The sequence below is a fragment of the Nerophis lumbriciformis genome, linkage group LG18 (assembly GCF_033978685.3).
Source record: "Nerophis lumbriciformis linkage group LG18, RoL_Nlum_v2.1, whole genome shotgun sequence".
NCBI classification, from domain to species: Eukaryota; Metazoa; Chordata; class Actinopteri; order Syngnathiformes; family Syngnathidae; genus Nerophis; species Nerophis lumbriciformis.
Window position 1 is genome coordinate 7,542,850 of NC_084565.2, and position 17,042 is coordinate 7,559,891.

General features: G+C 44.2%; 1 protein-coding gene across 1 annotated transcript in view; it reads left to right on the forward strand.

Moving 5' to 3' along the window:
* The window catches only part of oca2 (oculocutaneous albinism II), a 185,120-nt gene that overhangs the window by 34,666 nt on the left and 133,412 nt on the right, over positions 1-17,042 (forward strand). The window contains exons 4-8 of the mRNA XM_061977567.1: positions 6,335-6,532; positions 8,577-8,634; positions 10,774-10,846; positions 10,948-11,105; positions 11,181-11,263. Coding sequence (XP_061833551.1) covers positions 6,335-6,532; positions 8,577-8,634; positions 10,774-10,846; positions 10,948-11,105; positions 11,181-11,263 — 570 coding nt within the window. The remainder of the gene's footprint in view (positions 1-6,334; positions 6,533-8,576; positions 8,635-10,773; positions 10,847-10,947; positions 11,106-11,180; positions 11,264-17,042) is intronic.

Below are 17,042 nucleotides of genomic sequence, written 5' to 3' on the forward strand. Positions count from 1 at the left end.
AGCACTCCCCACAGGACTTCCCGGGGTACACGGTCGAATGCCTTCTCCAAGTCCACAAAGCACATGTAGACTGGTTGGGCAAACTCCCATGCACCCTCAAGGACCCTGCCGAGAGTATAGAGCTGGTCCACAGTTCCACGACCAGGACGAAAACCACACTGTTCCTCCTGAATCCGAGGTTCGACTATCCGGCGTAGCCTCCTCTCCAGTACACCTGAATAGACCTTACCGGGAAGGCTGAGGAGTGTGATCCCACGATAGTTGGAACACACCCTCCGGTTCCCCTTCTTAAAGAGAGGAACCACCACCCCGGTCTGCCAATCCAGAGGTACCGCCCCCGATGTCCACGCGATGTTGCAGAGTCTTGTCAACCAAGGCAGCCCCACAACATCCAGAGCCTTAAGGTACTCCGGGCGGATCTCATCCACCCCCGGGGCCTTGCCACCGAGGAGCTTTTTAACTACCTCGGCAACCTCAGCCCCAGAAATAGGAGAGCCCACCACAGATTCCCCAGGCCCTGCTTCCTCATAGGAAGACGTGCTGGTAGGATTGAGGAGGTCTTCGAAGTATTCTCTCCACCGATCCACAACATCCGCAGTCGAGGTCAACAGAGCACCATCCCCACCATACACGGTGTTGACACTGCACTGCTTCCCCTTCCTGAGGCGGCGGATGGTGGTCCAGAATTGCTTCGAAGCCGTCCGGAAGTCTTTTTCCATGGCCTCACCGAACTCCTCCCATGTCCGAGTTTTTGCCTCCGCGACCGCTGAAGCCGCACACCGCTTGGCCTGTCAGTACCTGTCTGCTGCGTCAGGAGTCCCATGAGCCAAAAGAACCCGATAGGACTCCTTCTTCAGCTTGACGGCATCCCTCACCGCCGGTGTCCACCAACGGGTTCTAGGATTACCGCCACGACAGGCACCAACTACCCTGCGGCCACAGCTCCAATCGGCCGCCCCGACAACAGAGGTACGGAACATCGTCCACTCGGACTCAATGTCCAGCGCCTCCCTCGTGACATGTTCAAAGTTCTTCCGGAGGTGGGAATTGAAACTCTCTCTGACAGGAGACTCTGCTAGACGTTCCCAGCAAACCCTCACAATGCGTTTGGGCCTGCCAGGTCTGTCCGGCATCCTCCCCCACCATCGCAGCCAACTCACCACCAGGTGGTGATCGGTAGAAAGCTCCGCCCCTCTCTTCACCCGAGTGTCCAAAACATGAGGCCGCAAATCCGATGACACAACTACAAAGTCGATCATGGAACTGCGGCCTAGGGTGTCCTGGTGCCAAGTGCACATATGGACACCCTTATGTTTGAACATGGTGTTTGTTATTGACAATCCGTGACGAGCACAAAAGTCCAATAACAAAACACCACTCGGGTTCAGATCCGGGCGGCCATTCTTCCCAATCACGCCTCTCCAGGTTTCACTGTCGTTGCCAACATGAGCGTTGAAGTCCCCCAGTAGAACGAGGGAATCACCCGGGGGAGCACTCTCCAGTACTCCCTCGAGTGAATCCAAAAAGGGTGGGTAATCTGAACTGCCGTTGGGCGCGTAAGCGCAAACAACAGTCAGGACCCGTCCCCCCACCCGAAGGCGGAGGGAGGCTACCCTCTCGTCCACCGGGTTGAACTCCAACGTGCAGGCTTTGAGCCGAGGGGAAACAAGAATTGCCACCCCAGCCCGTCGCCTCTCATTGCTGGCAACGCCAGAGTGGAAGAGAGTCCAGCCCCTGTCAAGAGAACTGGTTCCAGAGCCCTTGCTGTGCGTCGAAGTGAGTCCGACTATATCTAGCCGGAACTTCTCCACCTCACGCACTAGCTCAGGCTCCTTCCCCCCCAGCGAGGTGACGTTCCACGTCCCAAGAGCTAGCTTCTGTAGCCGAGGATCGGACCGCCAAGTGCCCTGCCTTCGGCTTCCGCCCAGCTCACATCGCACCCGACCTCTATGACCCCTGCTATGGGTGGTGAGCCCATTGGAGGGGGGACCCACGTTGCCTCTTCGGGCTGTGCCCGGCCGGGCCCCATGGGGACAGGCCCGGCCACCAGGCGCTCGCCATCGTGCCACACCTCCGGGCCTGGCTCCAGAGGAGGGCCCCGGTGACCCGCGTCCGGGCGAGGGAAATCTGGGTTCCTTGTTCGTGTTCTTCATAGAGGTCTTCGAGCTGCTCTTTGTCTGATCCCTCACCTAGGACCAGTTTGCCTTGGGAGACCCTACCAGGGGGCATAGAAGCCCCCGGACAACATAGCTCCTAGGATCATTGGGACACGCAAACTCCTCTACCACGTTAAGGTGGCAGCTCAGAGAGGAGTGTGTATATACTGTATGTATATATACATATATATATATATATACATATATATATATACAAATGTATGTATATATACATATATACACATATACACACACACATATATATAGTGTGTGTGTGTGTGTGTACATATTAAATAAAACAAATTATGGATATATAATTAATTTAATTGGATATTAATAGTATGTGAAAGTTTGACTCCTACCTTGTACTTCCGTGACAACCTTCTGAAAGTTTTGTAATTAATCAAGCAGCTAAAATGTGCCAAACATGGATAAGTCTGGAGAGAGTGTTTTGCATTTTCTCATCATGCACCTTAATGGATTTCAATTTAGAATTTTTTTCATTGGTATTTGGACGTTTTTTATAATGTCCACAAAGTTCAGTGAGCAGGTTGTGTTATGTGTGACCTATAATATTAGTTGCATTTTTATTTTTATTATTGCACCATGACTAGGGAAGGTTGTTTGGATCGTGTCATATAAGGAAATGCTGTGCTATGATTTCAACACACTTTCAAAGGTCGTTGATCTGATTCACTCACATTGTCCACAAGGTGGCAGTAAATATATAACATTCAGAAGCAGCTTGTTATTTAAAGTTACCGTATTTCCTTGAATAGCCACCGGATATATAGTATGCGCCTGCCTAGAATTACCGCCGGGTCAAACTCGTTTCGCAAAATAATTAGCGCATGCTTAGCATTACCGCCGGGTCAGAATTACCGCCGGGTCAAACTCGTTTCGCAAAATATTATTTTTATTAGCGCATGTCTAGAATTACCGCCGGGTCACACTCGTTTCGCAAAATAATTAGCATATGCCTAGAATTTCCGCCGGGTCAAACTCGTCACGTCACGAGTGACACTTCACCTGTCATCATTTTCAAAATGGAGGAGGCTGATTTCAATAATTTAAAGTTGCATAAAGGGAAGAAGATAAAGAGCTATTCAGTAGGATTTAAGGTCCAAGCTATTGAATATGCTAAAAAGAACAGTAAGCAGCTATGTTTTATTAATATACCGTAGCTGCGTGTGTCAAATATGAGTCATTAAATGACTCCTGCCTCCTGGTGGTAGAGGGCGCTAGTGATCCTTCTTGCGACTACTCGGCTGCAGAAGAAGTGACAACAAGCAGCAACAGTTAGCAGCGATCCTTTATTTTTTCCTCTCGCTTGCACTTTTAACATGGAGGATTACATATCTAAAATAAAACCGTTTTCTAAACTGGACTTTCAATGGAAGCAGCAGGTAATAATTAAAGGAAGATCTCCATCGAGACAGAGAGTCTTTTAAAACTGAAGAAAGATAAGGAAGACTTCTATAAACAAGTTATCAATGCTTTTGTTCAGAAGGAACTGCGCATGGACTTCATTTATAAGTAAAGGTAAGACCATAATATCGTTTTTTTTATTAAATATGCTTTTCATGATAATATCCTTACATCACACTCAAATTTATAGGCGCAGGCCTAAATTTACCGCATGCCTTTGGTAAGCGCCGGAGTGAGAAGAGGTTTTAAAATAATTAGCGCATGCTTACATTTACCGCATGCCTTTGGTAAGCGCCGGAGTGAGAAGAGGTTATAAATTAATTACCGCCCCGTCGCTAATTCAAGGAAATACGGAAATTTGAAAGCACTCTGCATGCTTTGTTGAACTTTTGAAGAACTCGTGAGGTCTCACGGGCCAAACTTTTTTTTTTTTTTTTTTTTTTTTTTTTTTTTTATGTCCTGTCCAGCTTCTCAGGCAAATCATATAGTTGATGTAGATGCCCATGTCGGCTGTTCAGATTTACTTTACAAAAGAGAAGTGTAGGATACTTCTCTTGTTGCCTTATTTGTATTTGACTTTATTAAATGTATTTATATTATCATTTAGTGCAGCCGGGCCGGAGCAGGAGGGGATAGAAAGAGAAAAAAAAAGAAGACAGAGGGGGAAATTGTGGGGACAAGAGGGGGATTAGACAGAGAGACAAAAACAACAACAGCAAACAACAACAACAACAACAACAATAGAGCAACATCAGCAAATATGACATGTACAAATATGATGGTAAGAGTAATAGCAAATAAGCAGTTAGCGAAAAATAAAAAATAATACAGAAATAACAATGAGCATTATTACACTACAAATGGATCAATACAAATACCAATAGAAATAGCGCTATTGATAATGAACAATACCAATAATTTACCTTTATTATCAACAATACAGTTGTTTAAATGCAACAATACATATACGTAATGATAACTTGAGATACGAAAGAATGCAGAAAAATGGAGGGGGAGAAAGAGAAGCAACCTACATTAACCTTGTAGATTGTTATAGTCACAATAGGTTAAGCTTTGTCAGTGTGCCATGTGTTACACCCAGTTTACCCTAGGGCAACAACGTTAATATATGTTTGATGAAACGTGATTATGTGCATGAGTGTAAGTATGCATATGTACTTGTATATGTACAGAATGTGTATATGTGTTTGTACAATGAATGTATATGTACAGAATGTGTATATGTGTTTGTACAGTGAATGTATATGTACAGTATGTGTATGTGTATGTTTGTATATTGAATGTGCGTGTGGATGTACGAACATTAGGTAGGTAAATATGTACTGTATTTGTGTATGTATGTGGGAGCGTAGGTACCTATGTACGTATGTGAGCATATGTGAATTTGCATGTACAATACATTCGACTCCCAGAGTGCAAGGGAGCCAGAGCACGGCCCCATCACCCCCGAGAGCCCAACCCACAAACAGTAGGCGTGGTGCCCAGGGAACCAGGGACCACCGCCCCCACGCAGCCAAGCCGGCCAGCGACAGGAACCCCAGAGCCCGACCCACCGTACCGCCCACAAGGGCCAGCAGCAGGCCGCAGACAGACGCACCCGGCAGAGGACAGGGCACGAGAAAAGCAGGGGACAGCCAGACCCCAAGCCAGCGAGAGACCACACCCCACACGGGCAGAAAGGCGAGACGCCCCGCCCGAGGGACCCAGAGACTCCCCGCAACCGGACGGGAAGACCGCCCCCGCCCCACCGGCAACCGGGCCCCCACGAGCCCACCCCCCACCCCCGGAGAGCGCGGCGAGGCCAGCCCCCGGCCACCCCACCCAAACCGGCCGCCGCAGGACCACCCAGGCACAGGGCCACGGGAACCACCCACCCCACCCGCAGGGACCCCAACGATGGAGATGGAACAACCAGCAACCGCCCCGCCGAGCCCCCCCCCTGAGGGAGGGGAAAATTAAAAAATAATATTAATAAAATATATTAAAAAATAAATAAATAAATAAATAAATAAATTAATTAATTAAAAAAAAAAAAAAAAAAAAAAGAATTAAAAGAAGATCACAGACATGCTGACAAACAAGGTCACTACCCCAGCAACTGGCCGACTCGCAGCACCTTGGAATACCTTGCAGCACCAAGCTACCACAATAGACGCAGGGACTAGGCCCAACAGGCCCCAACCAAGACGGGCACCCGGAAGGGATGGACAGCGGGACCCAGGAGCTCCAGACACGCAGTTCGGATGCAGTAGCCTGAGGCGTCGACCCCCGTCTGACAGGCAGGCCCAGAGCGTACCCCCCGAAATATACATACATACATACATATATACATACACATACACACATACGGGCCAAACTGAAGACGCTAGCGGGCTGCACTTGGCCCGCGGGCCGTAGTTTGGATCTTTAGATCTAGCTGTCGATTTGAAGTTTTCATTATGTTTGAATGTTTTACGCCGCTTTATGCCCTTTTTGTCAAAGAAGAGCTTGTTTTATTTATATGGAAAACATGTAAACATGTAAAATATGCAATATTTCCCCCAAAAAGTATTTTAAATGCATGGCAGCTTTGTGTTACTAAAAGTCAACATTGCAACTTTTTCTCGTTACATTTTGTTCTTTTATTCCACTTTTTTGTGGTCTTTTTAACAAGAATCTTTCTAAAAATGTGCTGACATCAGCTGGGGTTCTAACAGCACAAACTTTGGTTTTGGGTTCTTCTCCCCCAGCATGAGCTACTTGACGGTGCACAACCCCAGCTTCTACGGCGGGGAGGAGCCCTGGGACAGCAGCGCCATGGACCTGGAGAGGCGGTACCGGCTGGGCAGCGAGGTCACCAGCCTGTCGCTGCTGCGCTCCAACTCGTCAGACAAGAGCGACGTTCTGGAAAACCTCAGCTTCACCTTCAGGCTCACCAAAAGCATCAAGTTAGTTCTCTAATTTTGCTGGTATACCTCAGAGTTAACTGTTTTGTTACTTTTTCTATGCTAACTGTTAGCAAGCTAACATTAACACATTAGCTTTCTAGCTCATGTTGCAGGTATACACCTCAGAGTCATATATTTTGTTACTTCACACGTTATCTGTTAGCATGCTAGCTTTTTTAGCTAATTTAGCAGGTTTACATCTCGGAGTCAAATATTTAGGTATTTTACGTATGCCAACTTTTTGTCAGCATGCTAGGTTGTTTTTTTTTAATTTTGCTTGTATAGTCATATATTTTGTTCCATGACGCATATTAATGTTTGCACATGCTAGCATTTTAGCAAATTTTGGTATACACCTTAGAGTCAAATATTTAGTTTAACGTATGCTAAATGGTAGCATGTTAACATGCTAATGCTGGCATGCCAGCTCTTTAGCAAATTTTGTAGATATGCACAAATATGTAATTACTTCATCATGTTAACTGTTAGCATGCTAATATTTGAAGGCTAGCTTTTCTAGCTCATGTTGCAGGTATACACCTCAGAGTCATATATTTTGTTACTTCACACGTTATCTGTTAGCATGCTAGCTTTTTTAGCTAATTTAGCAGGTTTACATCTCGGAGTCAAATATTTTGGTATTTTACGTATGCCAACTTTTTGTCAGCATGCTAGGTTTTTAAAATTTTTTTTTGCTTGTATAGTCATATATTTTGTTCCATGACGCATGTTAATGTTTGCACATGCTAGCATTTTAGCCAATTTTGGTATACACCTTAGAGTCAAATATTTAGTTTAACGTATGCTAAATGGTAGCATGTTAACATGCTAATGCTGGCATGCCAGCTCGTTAGCAAATTTTGTAGATATGCACTTCAGATTCAAATATGTAATTACTTCATCATGTTAACTGTTAGCATGCAAATATTGGAAGGCTAGCTTTTATAGCTCATGTTGGAGGTATACTCCTCAGACTCATATATTTTGTTACTTCACACATTATCTGTTAGTATGCTAGCTTTTTTAGCTAATTTAGCAGGTTTACATCTCAGAGTCAAATATTTTGGTATTTTACGTATGCCAATTTTTTGTCAGCATGCTAGGTTTTTAAATTTTTTTTTTGCTTGTATAGTCATATATTTTGTTCCATGACGCATGTTAATGTTTGCACATGCTAGCATTTTAGCCAATTTTGGTATACACCTTAGAGTCAAATATTTAGTTTAACGTATGCTAAATGTTAGCATGTTAACATGCTAATGCTGGCATGCCAGCTCGTTAGCAAATTTTGTAGATATGCACTTCAGATTCAAATATGTAATTACTTCATCATGTTAACTGTTAGCATGCTAATATTGGAAGGCTAGCTTTTTTAGCTCATGTTGCATATATGTTGTTACTTCATGCACGTAAACAGTTAGCATGCTGGCTTTTTAGCTAATTTAGCAGATTTACATCTCAGAGTCAAATATTTTGTTATTTTTTCAACTTTTTGTTAGTATGCTTGTTTTTTTTCTGATTTTGCAGCGACACACCCAATAGTCATATATTTTGTTCCTTGACGCATGTTGACGTGAGCATGCTTTAACGTTACAATGCTAGCTTTTTTTGTGCTAATTTTGCAGATATGTTGTACACCTAAGAGTGGTATGTTTTGTTCCTTGACGCATGCTAACCTTAGCATGCTATTTAACGGGGTGATCTTGGTCTGAGCTTATTTTGCTGGTATACACCTTAGAGTCAAATACTTAGTTCCTTAATGTATGCTAACTGTCAGCATGATAATGTTGGCATGCCAGCTTTTTAGCTCATGTTGCAGGTGTACACCACAGAGTCAAATATTTTGTCATGCTAACTTTTAGCGTGCTAACGTTACTATGCTCGATTTTTTTTGTGCCAATCTTACAGACATGCACCCAAGAGTCGAATGTTTTGATACTTGACGCTATCTATAGTCAGCATTTAATTCATTCACTTCATTCACATACATATTTTTTTGCAAAATTGCATTTTCTGGTACGTAATATATTTGTTGTGGTTGCAGATGCTGCTTCAAAGTCTCCAAAGTGGCCACAATCTTCACTATTGTGGTCCTGTGCAGTGTAAGTATCACTAACGCAATGTGTGCAAATAAATACGAGCTAATTAGAGATGTCCGATAATGGCTTTTTTGCCGATATCCGATATTCCGATATTGTCCAACTCTTAATCAAATCAAATCAAATCAACTTTATTTATAAAATAACCGATTACGATATCAACCGATACACATTAGTATGCCTAATTTTGTTGTGATGCCCCGCTGGATGCATTAAACAATGTAACAAGGTTTTCCAAAATAAATCAACTCAAGTTATTGGAAAAAAAATGCCAACATGGCACTGCCATATTTATTATTGAAGTCACAAAGTGCATTATTTTTTTTAACATGCCTCAAAACAGCAGCTTGGAATTTGGGACATGCTCTCCCTAAGAGAGCATGAGGAGGTTGAGGTGGGCGGGGTTGGGGGGAAGCGGGGGGTGTATATTGTAGCGTCCCGGAAGAGTTAGTGCTGCAAGGGGTTCTGGGTATTTGTTCCGTTGTGTTTATGTTGTGTTACGGTGCGGATGTTCTCCCAAAATGTATTTGTCATTCTTGTTTGGTGTGGGTTCACAGTGTGGCGCATATTTGTAACAGTGTTAAAGTTGTTTATACAGTGTTGCGTTTGGACCAGATGTTCCTCCAAGGGAATTTAAGTTACTGGTCAATCCCAAGTTCTTTTGATGACACATAAGCTGAGTTTAAATTATTACCAGAACAGAATAGGTATTTTGCAATTTATTTTCAAAGCTTCGAAGAGACCAGCCTAGGACAACACATTCAATTGCGTAGTCAAGTTGATCTGCCAACCTTACGGAAGTGCTGTGTTCTTCAATATGTCCCTCGCCCCCACCCTCCAGAAGTAATACACAAGTCAATTGTTCTACTCTGAGAAGAGACAGGATACGATAAGAAAAAGGAGTATTGCTACTCCCTGCATTCCAAGCTCAAGGTAGTCCACAGTGTACCCTCGGTCGTGAGATGGAGAAAAAATAGAAAGAGCACAAAGAGAAAACACTAGTTATTTCAAACCTGACTATAGAAAGAAATAATTCTTAAATATGGATATATGTAGATATCTATCTTCATCAACAGCCACCTTCAGTGTGACCTGTATGGCTGTTGAACAAGTATGCCTTACATTCACTTGTGTGAAAAGCCGTAGATAGTATGTGATTGGGCCGGCACGCCCCCAATATTGTTTTCTGGGTGGAAATTGGGAGAAATTCGGGAGAATGGTTGCCCCGGGAGATTTTCGGGAGGGGCACTGAAATTTGGGAGTCTCCCGGGAAATTCGGGAGGGTTTGCAAGTATGACTGGGAGACTCTGTACAGCGGCGTTTTAAAAAGTCATGCATTTTACTTTTTGAAACCGATACCGATAATTTCCGATACTACATTTTAAAGCATTTATCGGCCGATAACATCGTCAGTCTGTCAAGACTTGGACTTTGGCTTGGTTTGTTCTCCCGAGTTGCAAATGAACATTTGAACCAGATATGACTTGTAGGTGAATACATATTTAATAATAACACTCAAAGGAACAAAAGGCGCGCTCAAGGCGGATGTACAAACTTGACTAATGAAAACAAAAGACTTGCACGGGGGCAAAAAACTATGAACAACAAAAACACTAACTGTGGCAATAATAAACAAACTTACTTGGCATGGACATGACGTGCGCAGAGGTGGACAGAGTGTGACAGGGGGCATAAATGCGGGGATGTCGTCAGGACGAACAACAGAAAATGAATGAACTTAAATACTATGGACATGATTAGTGAAAGCAGGTGCGTGACTCAAAACGTGAAACAGGTGCGTGACGTGACAGGTGAAAACTAATGGTTGCTATGGTGACAAACAAGAGTGCACAATGAGTCCAAACGTGGAACAGGTGAAACTAATGGGTAATCATGCAAACAAGACAAGGGAGTGAAAAGCCAGAAACTAAACAAAACATGACTTAAAACAAAACATGATTACACAGACATGACACAGTCCGATATTATCGGACATCTCTAGAGCTAATCATAAGCTTTGTGATGTTTCCAACCCAACAAGCTGAAGACAAAAACAAGCTGAAAGAAGCTAATTATGGAAAACAAATAAAGAAAATATGCACAAAAAAATAGACAAAGAAAACAAATGTATTGTGTTTCCAGCTTTTCTTCAGCATGTATCCAGATCGAGACAACCCTCATACGATGCTGGCCGTGACTTCCACCGACAGCTTCTGTATCCACTTGAACGCGATCTTCACCTCCAAACAAATAGTGAAATCCCAAACAAACATTCTCTACCTTCCACAAGAGATATTCTCTTAACGCGCCACACAGCGATGAACCTGACAGATTTCCGGGACAACGCTCTGCTGAAGCTGCAAGTGGGAGGACCTTTCGCCGGAGGGATGGTGGACCTCGCCAACCAGGAGTACGTCCTGGTCCAGGTGGAGCAGACCGATCCGCCCGGCCAGCGGAGGAGGAGGACTCTGCAGGTGATGTCTGCGACGTAAAAGGAGCGCTTGGGGTTTTGTGTCTTTGTTTTACGGGTTGTTGTTGTTTGTGCGCAGGTGGCTTACAACTGGACCATTCCTCTGAACAGCGAGCAGAGTGACCAGGTGGTGCTGACCAGAACCTTTGAGATGCTCAGCAGGTATGCAGACTATAGCATTGACTAAAATCAACAATAATGTCATTGAAATTGCTGTTTTTCCTTCTATATTTGAGGCCCCGAAAATGGTCGAAAAAACCCTGTATTTTGCGGGCGCCCCAGCATGGCCTACAATGTTATACACTATATTGCCAAAAGTATTTGGCCACCTGCCTTTACTCACATATGAATTTGAAGTGCCATCCCATTCCTAACCCATAGGGTTCAATATGACGTCGGTCCACCTTTCGCAGCTATTACAGCTTCAACTCTTCTGGGAAGGCTGTCCACAAGGTTGCGGAGTGTGCTTATAGGAATTTTCCACCATTCATCCAAAAGCGCATTGGTGAAGTCACACACTGATGTCGGTCGAGAAGGCCTGGCTCTCAGTCTCCGTTCTAACTCATCCCAAAGGTGTTCTATAGGGTTCAGGTCAGGACTCTGTGCAGGCCAGTCAAGTTCATCCACACCAGACTCTGTCATCCATGTCTTTATGGACCTTGCTTTGTGCACTGGTGCACAGTCATATTGGAAGAGGAACTGTTCCCACTATGTTGGGGGCATGGAATTGTCCAAAATGTTTTGGTATCCTGGAGCATTCAAAGTTCCTTTCACTGGAACTAAGGGGGCCAAGCCCAACTCCTGAAAAACAACCCCACGCCATAATTCCTCCTCCACCAAATTTCACACTCGGCACAATGCAGTCCGAAATGTACCGTTCTCCTGGCAACCTAAAAAAACTAGAGATGCGCGGATAGGCAATTATTTCATCCGCAACCGCATCACAAAAGTCGTCAACCATCCGCATCCACCCGAACTAACATTTAATCAAAACCGCACCCGCCCGTTGTTATATATCTAATATAGACGATGCAAGGCATTAGTGAGGTTATAAAGCTTTTGCCTGTTAAAGAAAGGAGACTGATCCAATCCAGCAGAGACATTCAATGCGTGCCACACTGTCACGGCCCAGACGCACACCAGTGCGCAATCATCTGGGAGCCGCGCTGAGCGCACCTCCAAGCGCGTGGAGGTGCGATGTCCCTCGCACCCGCGGCGGCTCCACCCGGGCTCGCGCCCGAGGCTTCAGCGCGCACCGCGGCGGCCATCCTACTCGTCGCGGCCTAGCCCTCGTGGCTCTCGCTGCCGGCGACGGCCGGGTATGGGCCCGACGCTCCAGCGCCATCCATTTTCAGGGCTAGTTGATTCGGCAGGTGGGTTGTTACACACTCCTTAGCGGGTTCCGACTTCCATGGCCACCGTCCTGCTGTCTATATCAACCAACACCTTTTCTGGGGTCTGATGAGCGTTGGCATCGGGCGCCTTAACCCGGCGTTCGGTTCATCCCGCAGCGCCAGTTCTGCTTACCAAAAGTGGCCCACTCGGCTCACCAGGGTGAGCCCCACCCCTTTCGTGAGCGCACTGCGCGCGGAGTGACCCCTGTTACGAGCCCCCAGCCACGGGGGTGGCGGGCAGGTAAGCCGCTTACCTGCTGCGCGTGACGCCGGCCGCGGCGAAGGCGGACGAGGCGGGGTGTCGGTGCGGTGGGCGCGGTGGTGACCCTGGACGTGCGTCGGGCCCTTCTCGCGGATCGCCTCAGCTACGGCTCCCGGTGGGGTCCTCTCGGGGGAAGGGGCCTCGGTCCCGGACCCCGGCGAGGCGTCCCTTCTCCGCTCCGTAAAAGTGTCCATCTCTTTTTTTTTTCTTCTTCTGTTGTGGCATATGCTGCAGGTGCCTGCTCGTTTTTCGTATGTGGGTAACAACATTTAACTATGTATATATATTTACCAATTGGTTTAACTGCCACCCGCCTGAATCTATTTAAAATCTAATTTTTTTTTATTTCAACCGCCCGACCCGACCCGCGGATAAAATCTAATTTTTTTTTATTTCAACCGCCCGACCCGCGGATAATCCGCGGACTCCGCGGTTGTGTCCGCAAACCGCGCATCTCTACTCCAAACCCAGAATATTTAGGAGCGAGGAAATTTCACGACTGGATTCGTTGCACAGGTGGCATCCTATGACAGTTCCAGGCTGGAAATCACTGAGCTCCTGAGAGTGGCCCATTCTTTCACAAATGTTTGTAGAAACAGTCTCCATGCCTAAGTGCCTGATTTTATACACCTGTTGCCGGGCCAAGTGATTAGGACACCTGATTCTCATCATTTGGATGGGTGGCCAAATACTTTTGGCAATATAGTGTATATTGGGGGTCCCGGAAAATGAAATTTCAAAACTGTCTCTCTAACGCCACCATTAAAATGAGCAAAAATTAGACCCTCCTTCCATTGGCGTTGTTAGGCCTATTTTAGGGGGGCTCAAGCCCCCCTAAAATATTCTTAAGCCCCCCCTAAATAATTTGGTGTTTTTTTGTTTTTTTTTACAAATAAATGCCGACATATTCATTATAAAGTGGCCCAAATATGAGTTTAAATAAATAATCATATAACCTGTTATTATTCACTCAGTTTCCCCTCACTTCGTAGCGTAAGGTAGAGAGCCCCTTTCGTGCGTCGGTATCCAATCCATTCCACTTGTTCATATAGAAAATGCCCACATCACTCAAATTCCAGCCCGCATTTTCTCTGCGACCTTGCTTGCGGTCCTGCAGGTGTACGAAGCACATTATCTTCCTTTACAATGAGTGAAGCTGCACAAAACCTTGTGTGTGCAATTGTAAATCATTTATTTTTTAAGTTTTGTGTTTCTTGTAGAATCTATATAAAGTAATATACATAAGCCTATTGTTAAAATAATGAAAAAAACATCATTAAATATATTTGTTTTATTGTATTGTTACATTAATAGCTGTTTTATTATTATAGGATTGCTTGTTAAACATTTCATAGGATTTTCAGAGGGAGGAAAAACCAAGACATTTAATATAAAATGTAAAATGACTAAATACATAAAAAGAAAAAGAAAACATATGGTTAAAAGCCATCCTCCCGGGGAGCATTTCATTTCGTCCCGTGCATTTAAAAAAAAAAATAATAATAAGAATGAATAATTTCTAAGTCTTTGTTAGCCGTTTGTGAAGTTTTGTGCTCGTGCGTAACATTCGCTCGCATCCTGTGCATCTCCTGGGGGCAAAGCCCCCCCCTGTCCTTAAAAGCTAGTGACGCCCCTGCCTCCTTCCAGTTTCATGTATCGACTCGAAAATCGCAGGAGACGTCTATCATGACGGGACGTACGTAAAAGTCTCAGGAACCCATACCTGAAAACGAACAGAAAGTCGGCCATCTTCCATTTTTCGGCGGACAAAAGGGGTCGTACTTTACCAAACCCCTCCAAGGGACTTTGACCAAATGAGTTGCGGTTAAAATGACAGATAATACACATATAGGGTATGATCAATTGTGAATAAATTCTTCCTACACCATAAGATGTGGGAGTGGTATGGCACCAGGGGTGCAACTAACGATTAATTTGATAATCGATTAATCTGTCGATTATTACTTTGATTAATCGATTAGGATAAAAGAGACAAACTACATTTCTATCCTTTCCAGTATTTTATTGAAAAAAAACAGCATACTGGCGCCATGTTCTTTCAACTTGCCAAATAAAACAAGGAAAATGTTACAAAAATGCACACTTTTGACACCCCTGCTATAGATAATAAAAAAATTAATCTGATAAATGTATGGATAAAAAGCAGAGCCTGGCGACGCATGCGCGTTTATTACAACTCTCTCTCTCTCTCTCTCTCTGTCTCTGCCCCTCCCTCACCAATGCTGCTGCACACACAATTTGTTGTGTTTTTAACCTTCTTAACCCTGAACGTACATTGAAAATACACGCAACCCTAACTCAAAATGCCGGACATTTGAGGCATTTAAGAAACACCGCTCGACAGCCCCGCAAAAGAGAACATGTCCGGTAAAAGAGAACGTATGGTCAGTCTATCCTAGCACGGTTTCACCGCGATCGGTTTCACCGGACGTGAAACCGATCGCGGTGAAACCGTGCTAGGATAGACTGACCATACGTTCTCTTTTCTCCGGACATGTCCTCTTTTGCGGAGCTGTCAGGGCGGAGTTTCTTAAATGCCTCAAATGTCCGGCATTTTGAGTATTGTTTATACAACGTGCAGTACGCTACTTAATATGTCCGTGTGGAAACTCGTCCGGTACCAGTGTTTCCCACAGGACAGGCATCTATTTGTGGTGGTGTGGTCGGGGGGCGGGGGGTGACGGCGGCAGCGGCGATGATCAAGAAGAACGCGGAGTTGGAATATAAGTACAACACTTTATGCACATATTTAGCTCATTAAAATTACCGACAGGAAGGCGAGAAACACTTTATTTCAACAGACTCTGGCGCCGTACCTGTCGTCAAAACTCCAAAGACCGACTGCACAGTTGCGCTAACAAAATAAGAGTCTCAAAAAGCTGGCGTGCACAAGCTAGCAAGCTACGGAGTTTGCCGACAATGTATTTCTTGTAAAGTGTATACAAAGGAGTACAGAAGCTGGACAAATAAGATGCCAAAAACCAACCACTTTCATGTGGTATTGGACAGAAAGGAGGACTTTTTTTCTCCTCCATTCGAAAATGCGGACGTTATCAGCACCACTGTCTGATTCCTATCAATGCAAGTCATCAGAATCAGGTAATACACCAACTTATATTCTTGTCTTCATGAAAGAAAGGAATCTATATGTGTTAAACATGCTTGTATTATCTTTAAACACCTTTAACTTGTTAACAATATTAACTATATGTGTTAAACATGCTTGTATTATCTTTAAACACCTTTAACTTGTTAACAATATTAACTATTTGTGTTAAACATGCTTGTATTGTCATTAAACACCTTTAACTTGTTAACAATATTAAATATATGTATTAAACATACTTGTATTATCATTAAACACCTTTAATTTATTAACAATGTGTTAAACATGCTTGTATTATCTTTAAACACCTTTAACTTGTTAACAATATTAACTATATGTATTAAACATACTTGTATTATCATTAAACACCTTTAATTTATTAACAATATCAACTATATGTGTTAAACATGCTTGTATTATCATTAAACACCTTTAACTTGTTAACAAAAACATATATTTCATAAATAAGTAAATATAAATTATATATATGAATGAGCTAGATCCCCACGACTTGATCAATTGAAAAGTAGCTCGCCTGCAGAAAAAGTGTGAGCACCCCTGAGTTACATTCATCTGAACAGGTCAGCCACCTGTTTAAAGCCCGATCACAGTTGAAATCTTGAAATGAAGGGCCTTTAAGGGCCAAAACATTAACCTGGACAACATTTTAACAGCTGCTTGGCTCAGATTTTATTCTTTTCATTGCATTTACATGCTGCAGTGGACAGTGGACAATTTAGCTTCAGTACACTTGTGTTTATTGACAACAGGGTTATAACCTGGACACGTTAGCTCGTCGGTATGGTAACACGTGACGTGACAACAGCGGCGGTGTTAATGAAGCAGCGTCAGGCTGCTCACCGTCAGTGTAACGCTCGGTGAAATCGCGGATTAACGTTAAATATATGACGAGCCGCGAGCGATGCAGCTATAACCTATCTACCTACAACCTATATTACCCTCGTATTTTGATCCCGTCCGTCCGTTCTTTTACTCTGCCGTCTTCTTCTTCGTCTTCGTCTTCGTCTTCTTCTTCTTCTTCTTCTTCTTCTTCTTCTTTTTCTTCTTCTTCTTCTGGCCCACCAGGTGAATGAAGTGCTATTGGCGGAGTTACAATGCATAGTAGGCTACCGCCACCTACTGCACCGGAGTTGTAAC